General features: G+C 43.7%; 1 protein-coding gene and 1 long non-coding RNA gene across 2 annotated transcripts in view; both read left to right on the forward strand.

Moving 5' to 3' along the window:
- Positions 1-15,541, forward strand: part of LOC126405588 (uncharacterized) — a 365,681-nt gene that overhangs the window by 319,910 nt on the left and 30,230 nt on the right. The gene's annotated exons all lie outside the window — the stretch shown is intronic.
- The window catches only part of LOC126405547 (NACHT, LRR and PYD domains-containing protein 12-like), a 17,125-nt gene continuing 2,699 nt past the window's right edge, over positions 1,116-15,541 (forward strand). The window contains exons 1-12 of the mRNA XM_050069318.1: positions 1,116-1,196; positions 1,305-1,415; positions 2,572-2,650; positions 2,911-3,139; positions 4,913-6,716; positions 6,811-6,984; positions 7,960-8,127; positions 8,328-8,501; positions 9,731-9,904; positions 10,811-10,984; positions 12,194-12,367; positions 14,318-14,491. Of these exons, the coding sequence (XP_049925275.1) occupies positions 1,309-1,415; positions 2,572-2,650; positions 2,911-3,139; positions 4,913-6,716; positions 6,811-6,984; positions 7,960-8,127; positions 8,328-8,501; positions 9,731-9,904; positions 10,811-10,984; positions 12,194-12,367; positions 14,318-14,491 (3,431 nt within the window). The 5' untranslated portion in view covers positions 1,116-1,196; positions 1,305-1,308. The remainder of the gene's footprint in view (positions 1,197-1,304; positions 1,416-2,571; positions 2,651-2,910; positions 3,140-4,912; positions 6,717-6,810; positions 6,985-7,959; positions 8,128-8,327; positions 8,502-9,730; positions 9,905-10,810; positions 10,985-12,193; positions 12,368-14,317; positions 14,492-15,541) is intronic.

Consider the following 15,541-nt stretch of genomic DNA (forward strand, 5'->3'; position numbering starts at 1 on the left):
GAATTTTGTAACGTTACCTTTGTTAAATGTTGCTGTTGTCCCTGGCTTCATATGAGTAGAGGAAAAGTCTGATAGCTGCTAGGCTAATTTATACAATGTAAAATACCATAGGCTTGTGCTAATAATGTTAGCATGTTGTATTTGTGGGGAAAATGTGTCCAGATAAAGACAAGTGTTTGTCTGTGAATGCTGTGAGTTATAGTGAAGNNNGTTAGCATGTTGTATTTGTGGGGAAAATGTGTCCAGATAAAGACAAGTGTTTGTCTGTGAATGCTGTGAGTTATAGTGAAGTTGATTTGTGTTTGAAACTGTCTCTATTAAGCCATGTTTAATGTGTGTTTAATGTGTGTTTAATGTGTGTTTTCAATCAACTAAACTTTACAGCACTTCACAGAAACTCCACCGCTGACTAGTGTTTTGGAGGTGTAACTGCAGAGTGACACAGACACACCACCACACAGGGAGGTGTAACTGCAGAGTGACACAGACACACCACCACACAGGTATAAATGCTCACAACAGTATGGATGACTTGCGTAGGGTCTGCCACACAACTATAAATCCTGCTTAATGAGGAACTAGAGCAACATTGTGTGTGTGTGTGTGTGTGTGTGTGTGTGTGTGTGTTTGTGTGTGTCTTATCAAAAACACCTGAGACCATATGGACTATAACATGTTATGCTGACTGTCCTTCTGAACTTTCACACGTGACAACCGTCCCCTACTGACCTCTTGACAAACATGTTAAGCTAGCTACCACACTGCGTTAGCTTGCTAGCTAAACGTTGACTCAAATCTTTTGCCTTTTTTAAATTTTTTGATTTTTAAATGACTAATAACCTACAAGCTTTTTTAATACAAAAACACCAACACGAAAAATGACTTTGTGTGTTCCACAAAATGACCAGTGCAAGACGAGCAGCATGTCTTATCTCATTATTTTATTCATTAGGTATGTGTGAAGAAATCAGAGCAGCTGCAGTGGCTTAGTTACATTTGACCAGTGCAAAAAAAACCCACAATAAATTCGACTCCCTTTTTAACCAAACAGTTTTGTGTAACACAGCAGGTTAACTATACTTTCTTAAAGGTCGACGCTGAGCCATGAGTCGGTCTGCAGAGGACAGAGAGGGGGGAGTCTCTCCCTCCAGACTGACTTTGCCGCAGAGCCATGACAGTCAGACCACAGCTAAAAGGTGACACAAAGATCTGTGTGTGTCTCTGACTGTCCCGTCAGAGTTCAGCGCTGAAGTTACGCCATCATCATGATGCAGTGACAAAGTTCTGTCTGTGTTGTTCCAAAGGAAAATGCAGCAGGAGAGAGCAGACCCCCCCACACCCAGCTGTGTGTCCATGAAGAGTAACGAGTCCATGGGAACACCACTCGCTTTTCAACAGCATTTTTCTCAAGAAAGGTAAGTCCACATCAAGAGGCGTGACATCAAAGAAGAACTTTACGTCAGGTGGGAAAGATGGTAGCTCTAAGAAAAACACTAGGAAAATGCTAATTTTCCAGTCGTAATAATTTATGTCATAAAAAAAGACTTTCAGACAGAAAAAAATAATAACAATATCTCTGTAAATCTGCTAATTAGCAATAGAGAGTTTGCTGATCCAGCGGGGAGTCAGGACAGTCCGGGATCAGACCCCTGGTGTTGGGTCTTGCTCTGGCTGAATTTGGGTTGCTACAGGTTGCTAAGTGAAGGTCTGACTCCAGGACGCCGCTGCAAAATGTTTATCTTGAAGTCAATAATTTATTTCAAGTGGTGTTTTCCAGTCGTAATAATTAATGCTGTTAAAAAGGGACTTAAGTCAGACAAAAATTATTACAATATCTCTGATATGTTTGGTTCAGTTCAATCAAACTCAAGTCCGTTTGCCCCCTCAGTGCGATTTGTTTGGGCAGGTGTAAACACAGCAAACACACTCCACACAAAATAACAACCAGACTGAGACCTTCTTGAAGAGGTGGTCTCAGTTCAGTTACAAACAAACTCTGATGCGGTTCGTAAATGCTGCCGTGAGAACATGAACCAACTCAAGGCATTTATACAACTTTGGAACAACATGAGTCCCTGATTCAGACCAGTGGAGACCACTCTAGGGCTGACAGCAGCCTAAACTAAATGTTTGTTAATTCATGTAGAAACAGGACGCTCTGTTTCTTTGAACAGTGCTCTCATTTAGAGCAGAGCATCTCAGCTGAGTCTCCAAAGTGCTCTCAGACGCTCGGGGGGCCTAACCTAGCCACGCAGCATGGATCTGCCTTTGGTTGCCTAGTAACATCAGCTGATAAAGTCATTTGCAAACGGCAAACAACTTCTGTCATGGAGCCAATGGTCCAAACAAGTAATGTTATTCTGAATATGATTATACTTTATACGTGATGCTGCTCAGACACCTTCAGTCTCTTTGTCATGTCAATGTTTCGCCCGATGCCCAGGTGCTTGTTCACACCTACAAGCAACAGGATGCTGGTTGCAGTTCACTCTACAGTCAAAGGTGTCATTAGTAACAGTGATTTTCTGAAGGTTACACACAGAACCTTAAAACTCAGTGCTCTCTTGACAGAGTTCATCAGGAGATGTTAAAGGTTTCCAGTGATCAACCTCCCCGGAAGTATCAAGAAGACCTGGCCTCCATATTTATGGTGTGTAAATGTGCAACAACTACACTTTCAAATTTAAATACCCCCTTTAGAGCACTGTGAATCCATGACAGATAAATATGCTCCTGTATTTAGCAGACATCTCTGAATCACACCCACAAATTTTTACCAATACCTCAGAATAGCAGATGAGACGTACTTATCAAACTACAGAAGTTTTTCCTGCACCTAAAAGTAGAAACAAAAGTTAAACACAGTAAGATCTGGATTAAAAGTTGTATTTCTATGTCAATCTGTTGAAGGTGCTCGAGGAGAACATGGTCTCGTTTGTAAAGAGTGAGCTGAAGAAGTACCGGACGGCTCTGAGTGCAGATCACACTGAGCGCTTTGAGTGGCAGTGTGAGGAAGAGGAGGTGGTGGACAGTGAGGAGGAGGAACGACAGAGGAGCAGCAGAGAGGCATTTTTGAAGATTACGGTTCACTTTCTGAGGAGTATGAAGCAGGAGGAGCTGGCTGCCACCCTGCACAACAGTAAGAGAGGTTTAATATATTGTAATGAATGTGGACTGAGAGTGTGTCTGTGTGTCCATGTGTGTATCTGTACTTACCGTCTCAGTATTGGTACCACTGTCCTGGTTATGATGCAGACTAGAGCGTATGTACAACTACAGTGATGTGTAGTACAGGTGTTCTTCAATTGTTACCTGTTGCCTTTATAATTGGCACAAAAATTAAGTTGAAGTATGCAATAGACCCTTTTAGGGCCGACGTCACGATGACATCATGCTATCACCTGGAGGTGCAGCTGCCTCTCCCCCACAGGGCTGTAGGCTCCATAGGAGTGTTAAAATGTGTTTGTCTTGTTGTGTTATTGGGAGCCAGAATAGAAGGAGTCATGGCTCAAAACCAGCCGCCACTGCCCGTCAACAAAAACAAAGACAACTATGGTTAAATGTGATAAGACCAAAGGACTGGACGGAGGCCATCATCAAAAATGCTCACATGTGCAGCGCACACTTCATATCAGGTTAGGGAAAAAGTATTTCCTGTTGTAGGGATGAATAAGGTTATGTGTATTAAGGGTTATCATGTCCACCTCATCAGAAACTGGGGAGGGATTAAGAGGAATATTGGATTTCTCTGGAACGCTAACTTTTTAGCACATTAGCTAACGTTAGCTTCCATAGCAAAACAAACAAGTGTGGTCCTCCTTTGTAAGATTGGCTTCCTGTGACATCATCCATCCACTGAGTGAGAGCATACGGGTCGGCCAGTCTGGTCCCGTTGGTCAGTGTTTACTTATTCAAGTAACACTGGCGGTCCCGGAGAGTGAGTGACCTGACATGGTGCGTTGGTAAATTCAGTCTGACGCTCTACACTAAAATGAGAGCCCTGTTGGTGGAAGAAACGGAGCGTTATATTTCTACATGAATGAACCAACGGTTAAGTTAATCACACATTCACTCCGCTCGGCACTCTGCTGCTCCGTCTCCACAGACAGAGTGTCCAGAGTGTTTGTTTTGCCCCCCCCCCCGTTAAGCCCCGCCCACTAAAAAAACATCATACTGTTTACTAACAGTAAAAGGGTCTATAAGGTGCATTCACTCGTGTTTTTAAAAAACTTTTCTATCCCATCCACTAATAGAGTGGTGCTGACATGTTCCTAAACCATGGAAATGAGTCCTGGTTCTTATAGTTACAGCCTGCCAGTCTTGTACGCTTCCTCACTAGCTGAGTAACGTTAGTATGAGGTCTGGAGGACCACGAGGTAATTTGTAACGACGATCGCCTCCACAAAGAGCAACCCACAAAGTTTCCTGCTGTGTGCAGTTTGATCCAGTCCTTTATGTAGTCTCTTTTCTCTGTATCCAAACTGCACAATAAAATAAGATTATCCTTAACGAGTCCCAGAGCAAGGAAAAGTGCAAGTAGTAGGCCTATATGGATTTATCACTCCCTGCCTTCCTTCTATTGTCACACATCACAATGATCACGTGTAGGGATGCACGATAATATCGGCACGTCATCGGTGTTGGCCAATATCGCCCTTAAAATGAACTATCAGAATCGGCTAACGTGCTTTTTCTTATTTTGCTCAATGAATGAATATTACACACATTGAAAAGTTCATGTCTCCATCTACTGGTGGGCTGCCATGATAAGAGTATGCATGTATAATATGATGTTTATCCACTACAGAAGAGACTTGGTGATCGGATGTTGCCAAAAAAATCCAATATGGTGCATCCCTAGTCACATGATTGCACACAAGCTATTGATCTATTTTTGTATCTGTCCGTGTAGAAAGTCTTGCAGCAGTGTGCCAGCGCAACCTCAAATCTCACCTACAGAAGAAGTTTCAGTATTTGTTTGAGGGTATTCCTAAAGAAGGACGCTCGACACTTCTGAAAGAAATCTACACAGAGCTGTACATCACAGAAGGACAGAGTGGGGAGCTAAACGATGAACATGAGATACGACAGATTGAAGCAGCGTCCAGGAAACCAACAGCTCTGGAAACATCGATCAGGTGTGAAGACATCTTTGAACCCTTACCTGGGAAAGACAAACCGAGCAGAACCGTCTTGACAAAGGGAGTGGCCGGCATTGGGAAAACCGTCCTAACCCATAAGTTCACTCTGGACTGGGCTGAAGACAAAACCAACAACGACGTACAGTTCACATTCCCTTTCACTTTCAGAGAGCTGAATCTGCTGAGTGGAAAAAACTACAGCTTAGTGGAACTTCTTCATGTCTTCTTTACAGAGATCAAAGAAGCAGAAATCTGCATGTTTGACAAGTTCAAGGTCGTCTTCATCTTTGACGGTCTGGACGAGTGTCAGCTTCGTCTGGACTTCCACAACAGTGAGATCCTGACTGATGTTACAGAGTCCACCTCAGTGGATGTGCTGCTGACAAACCTCATCAGGGGGAAACTGCTTCCCTCGGCCCACCTCTGGATAACAACACGGCCTGCAGCGGCTGGCCAGATCCCTCTTGAGTGTGTCGACATGGTGACAGAGGTGAGAGGGTTCACTGACCCACAGAAGGAGGAGTACTTCAGGAGGAGATTCAAAGAGGAGGAGCAGGCCAGCAGAATCATCTCCCACATCAAGGCATCACAAAGCCTCCACATCATGTGCCACATCCCAGTCTTCTGCTGGATCACTGCTACAGTTCTGGAAAATGTCTTGAAAACCAGTGACAGAGGAAAGCTGCCCAAGACCCTGACTGAGATGTACACACACTTCCTGGTGGTTCAGTCCAAGCTGGCAAATGTCAAATATCACGAAGGGGCTGACACAGATCCACTGTGGAACACAGAGACCAGCAAGATGATCGTCAGTCTGGGAAAACTTGCGTTTGAACAGCTGCAGAAAGGCAACCTGATCTTCTATGAAGCAGATCTCATAGAGTGTGGCATCGACATCAGAGCTGCCTCCGTCTACTCTGGAGTGTTCACGCAGATCTTTAAAGAGGAGCAAGGGCTCTACAAAGAGAAGGTTTTCTCTTTTGTCCACCTGAGCATTCAAGAGTTTCTTGCTGCCTTTTACGTCTTCCTGACTTTCATCAACACTGGTGTAAATGTACTGTCAGAGCCACAGTCAACATCCAAATGGTCAACACTGATAAAAAGCAAATCCAGACTCACACATCTCTACCAAAGTGCAGTGGATAAGGCTTTACAGAGCCCAAAGGGACACCTGGACTTGTTCCTCCGCTTCCTCCTGGGTCTGTCACTGGAGACCAATCAGAGTGTCTTCGAAGGCCTACTCACAAACAAAGGGTGCAGCTCAGAGTCCAGTCAGGAGACGGTCCAGTACATCAAGAAGAGGATCAGAAAGACTCCCTCTCCAGAGCGATGCATCAACCTGTTTCACTGTTTGAATGAGCTGAATGATCATTCTCTACTGGAGGAGATCCAACAGTACCTGAGCTCAGGTATACTGTCCACACAAAAACTGTCACCAGGTCAGTGGTCGGCTCTGGTCTTCATCTTACTGTCATCAGGGAAAGAATTGCACGTGTTCGACCTAAATAAATACTCCGCTTCAGAGGAAGGTCTTCTGAGGCTGATGCCAGTGGTCAAAGCCTCTAATAAATCTTTGTAAGTGTAGATGATGAAATATGAAAACATAAATATCGTATTTCCTGCAAGTGAGAAAAATATCTAGGTTTTTTTAACGGTACTTCTTCTTCAGGCTGTGTGGCTGCAAGCTGTCGTGGAGGAGCTGTGAACTTCTAGCCTCAGTCCTCAGCTCCCAGTCCACTAATCTGAGAGAGCTGGACCTGAGCAACAACGACCTGCAGGACGTAGGAGTGAAGCTGCTCTCCCCTGGACTGATGAGTCCAAGCTGTCGACTGGAAACTCTCAGGTCAGAAGAAATCACGATGCCTTTGTGTATTATTGTTTTATGTTTTAATCCACTTCCATGAGTGCAGGAATTATCACTGACTACGTTTTCATGCACAGAGAAACAACCGATACAGCATAGTGTCGCCATATTTTGTGTGGCGAGATTGTATCAATACATGAATGCCAAGTATCGATCTTTTATTTTATACATTAATTTTTGCAAATACACATTTTAATTCAACTAGAATAATAAAATCAGCTGCTTTTTCGGTCCAGTGGATGATGATCAGAAATACGCCGTTGTAAATCAAACGTGTGGACTTATTTTGGATTTTGTAACACAGAAGGAGAGGAGGACATGGCAATGACACACGTGATTTACAGCAGTGTCATATCAGAATAAAATACTCTGGGAATAACGAACATGAGGGCTCACCTCACAGGCCACCATCCAGAGATAGCGGACAGGACACAGTGAGCTCGACACAACTACCATCAGACAATAACACAGTCCATCACCTACTTCATGTCCAAAGATCTGCGTCCATACAGCGCTGCTGAAAACCAAGGCTTTTGTTACATGCTAAAAACACATGAACCCAGGTATGTGACTCCGCCCCTCACAGCCGTACCCAAGCTCTACAGAGAAGTGAAGCATAAAGCTGAGGAAGCAGGACATTGTCTGACAGAGGACAGGAGACACAGTCTCACCTGACAGAGGACAGGAGACACTGTCTCACGTCCTCCAAACTAGAGCGGGACACCAAAGTCACACTGGAGCAAACACTGCAGACCTCCATCAAAATGCTGCTCTCCAGCCTCCAGACATGAGTGTTTTTAGCCACTCGTCACTGTTTTTCCTGCCAAACGTACAATGCCAACATTTTTGTTTCATGATTGGATCGGTTGAGTCTGTAAAATAAAACACTGCTTGCTCCATCATTTGCTTCACACTTAAAATAAAAGAAAGTATTTTTTTTATCAACTTTGTCAGGTTAATACAAACTGGCCTCACAGAGACATGGTGTCAGGAGCTCCCATCAGTCCTCAGATCCTCCAGTCTGAGAGAGCTGGACCTGAGTAACAACAAGCTGCAGGATTCAGGAGTATGGCTGCTTTCTCCTGGGCTGGAGAGTCCACAGTGCACACTGAAAACATTCAGGTCAGGATTTGGGATGTTGTGAATGGTTACCCTGCAAGTCGTATATCGTGTTCAGGACACTGTACTATACTACCTATATAAATGTATTTAATCAAAGAATACATGTTATCACAATCATCATTCCATGCATCCAGCTTTCTACACACAGCCTGGGTCATTTTCATTAAAACCAACAGTAATGATTATGTGTCTGTCTGAAGGCTCAGTCACTGTAAGCTGTCGGAGAGAAGCTGTGAAGCTTTGGCCCCAGTTCTCAGCTCTGTGTCGTCCAGTCTGAAAGAGCTGGACCTGAGTAACAACAACCTGCAGGATTCAGGAGTGAAGCACCTCTCTACTGGACTGGCGAGTCCAAACTGTACACTGGAAACTCTCAGGTCAGAGTTCAAACCTTCATCCCTGCATACCTGACCATGAGGCTCGCGGGTTATGAAAGGACAGCAAGGGAAGAGATGTTTGTTCCACAAGTTTGCCCCTATATTTATTTCGGTTTTTGGGGAGGAGGTTTTCACAGCCATGAGTATGAGGAGACACAAGGGGAGGTCCCAACTGCAGACAGCAGAGGATCTCAGTGTTTCATTAGAACTCAAAGGCTTATAGACAGACACAATCTGGGCTGGTATATGTGGAGAGAGCGGCTGATGAGGGGATGAGGTGCAGGTGAGGAGGTGGGCGGGGAGGCCACACAACTGCAGAGCAGACGAGGGGATTCAGAGCAGGTGTGAAGAAGGGAGTCAGGTGAAGTCTGAGGCGTCTGGTGGATGAAGAGAAAATGGCAGTGCAGGGGACTTCATCCCATTGTCTCATCACACATCCACGTGTCCCTGATTTACATCTCTTCCTTGCATCTTAGCGCCACCCTTGTAAGATGCAGGGGGAGAGATGTGAGGAGAGGAAATATATCTTAAGAGAAATGAGAATTTCTTTCCTCTAACAATGAGGAGCTCTTTTGCAAAGTTTTCTTGGTCTTCCAGACCTCAGCTTGACCTCCACAGCTCCTGTTAACTGCCATTTCTTAATGACATGACGAACTGAGGAGACAGCTCCCTGAAAACACTTTGCTATCTTCTTACAGTCTTCTGCTGCTGTAGCCCATCTGCGTCAAGGTTGGACATGTTCAGAGATAGTATAGTCTTAAAGTCTTCTCCTGCTCTGTGGGCATCAGTTCATCAGGCAGCTGTTTAGAGGAGCCCATGGCTGCTGATTGTTGGGACAAGGTTTCAGGAGTCAGTTGAAATTTGCATCACCTGTCCTTTCCTAACGATTACTGTGAACAAGCTCATTAAGCTCTGAGACCCTGGAAAAGTTGTTTAAGAGCTCAAATGTCTTGGGGTGCCCAAACTTTAGCATAGTGCTGCTTTAATTTTATTCACTCTAAAACACTGATCTTGGTTAAAATGTTGAAAATTATGTTTCATCTTTAACTTCAAGTCTTTTGGAGATCAGTTCATCCTCTACTCACTTAACTATTCACAGTAAAGGACATTTTGACCAGGGGTGCTCAGAATGTTGCATCCCTTGTTAGCTGGGATTAGCATTGGTTAGAAAACTATTTATTTACATATGTTTTCTGTTTAAATAATAAAATATTCTATTTTTCCTGAAGACTCAGCAGCTGTGAGCTGTCATGTGAAGGCTGTGAAGCTCTGCCCTCAGTCCTCAGCTCACAGTCCTCTAACCTGAAGGAGCTGGACCTGAGTAACAACAACTTGCAAGATTCAGTGGTGAAGCTGCTCTCTGTTGGACTTGAGCATCCGCACTGCACACTGGAGACTCTCAGGTTAGATCATAATGTGATGCTTCTGCTGTTTGTGCTATATTTGGTTGTATCATCTTTGCTCTCTTCGAACAAAATAACTATCAGTCACAGATAACTGAGCCTCCTACCTGCCTGTCAGACACCATCAACCCAGAAACCTTCTCCAGTCCGGACTGAGTGGAGTCCTGTGGGGTGAAGCTGTGAAGTCCAGTGGCCGCTGGCTGCGAGCGGAGCTAGCTGCTAACAGCCACCGCTGCAACTGACAAATCCATTCAGCAGCTCCACCATCCACAGTCAGACACACACGGCTGATTATTTACTGCTGAATTACAGCTCACAACTCGCACCAACCCAAACATCCTGGTGCAGACTATTTACTGGAGTTTACCAGCCTGTCGCTCATCAGGCATCTGAAGATCATTACAAGCACGGCTGTTCTCGGCTCTCAGTGTCCGATAGTCCACCATGAACATTTTCGTCACGTCTCATCACTGAAAATGAAACACAGATTTCGTCTTAGTTTTTATTATCAAGATCTATTTTTAGCTCGTCATCATCTAGTTTTCGTCCATGAAATTAACACTGATGGGCAGGATGGGTGTGACGTTGTGACGATGTGTTAAGTAAGTGACCAACCGCAGGAGATTTAAAAAACAGCGAGTAGCATTTAGCAGCTAACTCAAAGAAGAACAGCAGCCGTTTCAAATGTTTGAAAATTGGGAAAACAGTGAGATTCAGGAGCTCCTCACCCTCCGGGCAGAGGACGAGCTCAGTCACCATATAACAGGGACTAAATGATTGTTGGCATAAAGAAAGGACTTGGTAGCGGCTCTGTAGCGCCATCTCTGTGTAAAAAGGGCTACTGACACCAATACTGCTCACATAGAGTGATCAGGTCTGAAAGTGTTATTTCTCTTGTTTTACCAGGTTGAATCAAACCAGCCTCACAGAGAGGTGCTGTGAAGAGTTTGCATCAGTTCTCAGCTGCCAGCTCTCTAGTCTGAGAGACCTGGACCTGAGTAACAACGACCTGCAGGATTCAGGAGTGGAGCAGCTTTCTGCTGGACTCGAGAGTCCACACTGTACACTCCAGACTCTAAGGTAAGAAAGATGGCATGGCTTTTAACTTTGCACTCCACCATGTTTGCTGTCAAAACCTTCGCTATGCTAATGCTAATGCTAACTCTCTGTACTTTATGTATGCAATACGGTTGTTTGCAATACGGTCCTTTATACTACCCCCAGGTCCCTCAGGTCAGCTGACTTGGTGGTCCAGTCAATCTGTGGTTTAAGCCAGGGAAAACTGCAGAAGTAATAGTTTTTTTGTGATGTCACAGCATCACTCAAAGAATTGCATATCTCTATCTCATATAACCATCAGATACGACCTGTCCTGAATGTATATGAGCACTTAGGGGTTACCCGTACCCCTTTTTTGAATCCAAACATAGTTCATAAAATTAGGTTACAAAGCATATTTTCATTCAGTTTTCTGCACATACAAATTTGTTTGTCCATGACAACCGTGATGCAAATCAGCACTCACACCGAGACCTTTAATGAGACCAAACTTGAAACAGGCCTCTGCTTTTTCATTCTTTGTTTTACTGTTGGTGCCATTAAAGGTTGATATCTGTGACTAAGCTGCCAATGGAGGAAGGGTTAATATGTTGAAATATCATCTTGAGATAAAGAGTTTTACATTATACCAAACTAGAATTTGCCCCTTGGGTGGAATCAGTTAGTGAAAATTCTGTCCTGGGCCCATAAAACATGATCATTACCAATTTCCAATGTTTTCGACTGTAACAAATACATATCGAGAGTTTCCACTATTGCACCGTATGTGTTTCCTGTCCCATCAGAGACGTACAGGATGTCTTTTTCTGGTTCATCATCATGAGACACAATGTTCAATATTGCTTTGTCAATTTATTACATTTAAAGAAATAGTTTTAAGTGAAGGAAAAAAAGATTGAGTTGTTTTTAAATGTACTTCAGAAATAGATCTGAGTTGAGCTGAGTTGGTGTAGTCTGTGTCCATCGATCAAATTAACTCCAATTTAATCCAGAGACTCCAAAAACACGTCTTTTTAGAAATTTTTGTTTGCTGTTGAGTAATGTAAACGCTATTATTATTGATAGACTCAACTTCATCGCTCTGTCTCCATAGTAATTTAAACCGCCTTGCTAAGAATATCCCTTTGGATCGTTGGATTAAAAGGCACCCTTGTCAGAGAGAATAAAAATAACACAGTGTCACCTTTAAAATATCAATTCATCAAATCAAATCATTTTATGCTTTTCGAGGATGAGTATGTGCAAGCTGTCATGGATGAGCTGTGAGGCTCTGTCCTCAGCTCTCTGCTCCCACTCCTCGACTCTGACGGAGCTGGACCTGAGTAACAACGAGCTGCAGGATTCAGGAGTGAAGCTGCTTTCTGCTGGACTGCAGGATCCACACTGCAGACTGGAAACTCTTCGGTAAGATCCTGTAACAGCTCACTTTCTTGTTCTTTGGTTTATGGATTCTGTGTATGGTTCAGTCTTTCCTTCTGTGACGCCCTGCTGACCCAAAAAGACTTTTCCATTGACTTACATGGCAAAAGAGATGTCTGTAAATCACTGGATACATTTCTTTTAGCGCCACAATCCCTGCAAAATGATTTGTTTCACTATCAGGATTTCATTTATTTAGTCTGACTACATTAGAAAAAGTCTAGAAGAGCCGCAACATTAAATCATTTCATCCAAATTCAAAGTTAGCAGAGCGCTAAACAGGAAGTTAGCCACTCGGTCGCACTTGGCAGAGCTCGGCAGTCGTTATTCTCTAGTAGTGTGGAAGTAGTGCTGATAATCCGTGGATCATCTGGGTAATTTTATACCCAGCAGTTGAACCATTTTGGCTTCACGCACCACTGAGCAACCCGAGCCCAGTCTCACTCCAAAGTCATCGAAATCGGGTGCTTGGGCAGTGACTTCTGGCGTCAGAAACCAATGAAAAAAGGTGTCCTTTAACGTCAGCATGATATGTGGCCGGTTGCCGTTATAAGCTGTGTTCGAAACCGTCCGCTCACTCACTCACTCACTCACTCACTCACTCACTATTCCCTATTTCGTGTTTACTATATAGTGCACTACATGGGGAACGACTGAACGAGATTTCGGACACTACCTGAAATTTTCTGAACGTCATTGCATCAGTAGCTGCGCCACATACTCCTGTGACGCAAGTGGACGCGCCGAGCATCACGTAAACAAACCGGGCGCTTTGAGGATGATCGAACTGTATGGTGGTTGTACTTTTTGTCAATAAAATGTTGAAATGTCAATGGTGTGGACGTTTGGTTTTGTCAGCTACGGTTGCGTGTCTGCATTGTGAGCTGTAATAGCCCACGATAGTGCACGAGCTACAAGCTACCTGGCTCGTGCAAGCTAAGTGGCTATTGTTAGCTCGTGAGCTAATGTTACCGGCTAGCATCCTATTCGTTTTTTTTCTTTTTGTGCCATCTTTGCGGTTGTTCTTCTTCTCCTCCTCTGGCAAAAGACGACCGCATTGCATTGCGGTATACCGGAGTAAAATGTAGGGTACATCGTTTGTTCACTCACATTTGCTGTGCATTGTGGGTATTTTATAGTCCACTATATAGTGAATGAAATTAACCGCGGAGAATTCGAACAACACTACAAAATGGCGAACACACTATATAGTGCACTATATCCCTGATAGGGAGCGATTTCAAACACAGCTATAGTTTAACAGCACCTGGTGTCATCAGGGGGAAATGTGGTGGGACAAGGACTAAAGTTAAGACAGCGAAAGTCCAACTGGGGCAGGTGGGACGGTTGGGACGGTTGGGACGGGTGGTGGATGGGTCCAACAAACACTGACTTTTACCAGAGAGTGGTGTTCACATCCCGTGAGATTCTAAAGCCAAACCCAGTTCTTTTTTTCCTAAATCTAACCACTCTAGCCAATAAAGTATTTCTGATTGTTTTTGTTGTTGAAGGAAAAGAAAAGTCAATTCGCGGTGTTGTACTGATGTAGTGCTTTTATTTTGAAAGAGACTGTGTGCAAACTGTACATTACCTGTGAAAACAGAAGTGTGTTTTGAAGACAGACAATGCATGTAACACCCAGGGTACCTTGGATGTCATATGTGGACGTGGAAAAGTTCATGACCAAATGTGGACATGTGACGAGTTGGCAGTGAGGATGTGTTGGCAACTTTGATAGGAACAAATGAGGCCCAACATTTAATCCTGTATCCAGTTCTCCTCATACATCCATGGGGAGGGAGGGATATCGATGCACTGGTTAGAAGGAGGGAAGTTTACCTCAGTTAATTTGCACACACTACCCACATTGTGTTGATACAGAGCTGTGTGTGTGTGTGTGTGTGTGTGTGTGTGTGTGTGTGTGTGTGTGTGTAGGCTGTCAGGCTGTCAGGTCACAGAGGAAGGCTGTGTTTCTCTGGCCTCAGCTCTGAGCTCCAACCCCTCCCATCTGAGAGAGCTGGACCTGAGCTACAATCATCCAGGAGACTCAGGAGTCAAGCTGCTCTCTGTTGGACTGGAGGATCCAAACTGGAGATTGGAAAATCTCAGGTATGGAAAGACTTAATGGTTCAAACAACCTTGATTCCAAAAAAGCCGCACAAAACGGCTAAAAACATCTCTAAACACTGAGCTGGTTACAGTCTGGATGGTCTTTTCACCTCTTTATCCCAGAGGACATTACGTGCATGATGGACTGGTCAGACCACAGCACACTGCATACTGGTATCATTTACTGTGACTGGTCAGACCACAGCACACTGCATACTGGTATCATTTACTGTGAGTTGTTTGTACTGGTACTGTACATTCTGCTATAATTATTTGCATTACTATTTGTTTTTTCTTCAGATAAATCTGATAATTGTTACTCGGTCTCTTTACTCATTTATTTAGTAGAGTGTCCACACACCTTCTCATTCTACATATACATAGAGGTATGGCTCTGGTTGGCTCTGATCCCCACGGTCAATTTGGTCGTTGTGACAGTGCGACGCAGCACCACTGACGCTAGGTGGTGCCAAGCTAAAAAAAAAAGAATCCTATCTGTTGCCTCTTTAAACAACAACAGTGACTCAGACAGATAAATATATGATGAACTTTTCATTGTGAGTTTTTGGTCTGGCTACATTCCTGTTCCCTACAGAACCAGCTCCTGTTGTTAACCAGCACCTTAAATACCATTTGGAACATCTTTTATTACATTGATCGTTTTGTCATTAATCAGTTTCATTGATCAGTTTCAGAGGTGTTTAAACCATAACTTCAACAGATACCAGTTCTTACACTTTTTACCTTCCATAATGTCATAACATTGTATTTATGCAGTTTGTTTTCATTCAAAGACACAGAAACATTGAACTCTAATTTGATGTCATTTTATTAGGACTAATGATGGTATAGTCTAATATGATTGACATTGGCGGGAAAACCTGAGTACCAGGAGAAAACCCATGAGTAGATAATAATAATCTACAGAAGATGTCAGTGCTATATCGTAGGCAAATGGATTTGCCTGTGTCCCTTTGCCTACGATATAGCACTTATGAGTACCATTACCTGGAGGACACAGACATCTCTGGGAGGCAATTGTTGCCCAGC

Source organism: Epinephelus moara, chromosome 18, assembly GCF_006386435.1.
Source record: "Epinephelus moara isolate mb chromosome 18, YSFRI_EMoa_1.0, whole genome shotgun sequence".
NCBI lineage: Eukaryota > Metazoa > Chordata > Actinopteri > Perciformes > Serranidae > Epinephelus > Epinephelus moara.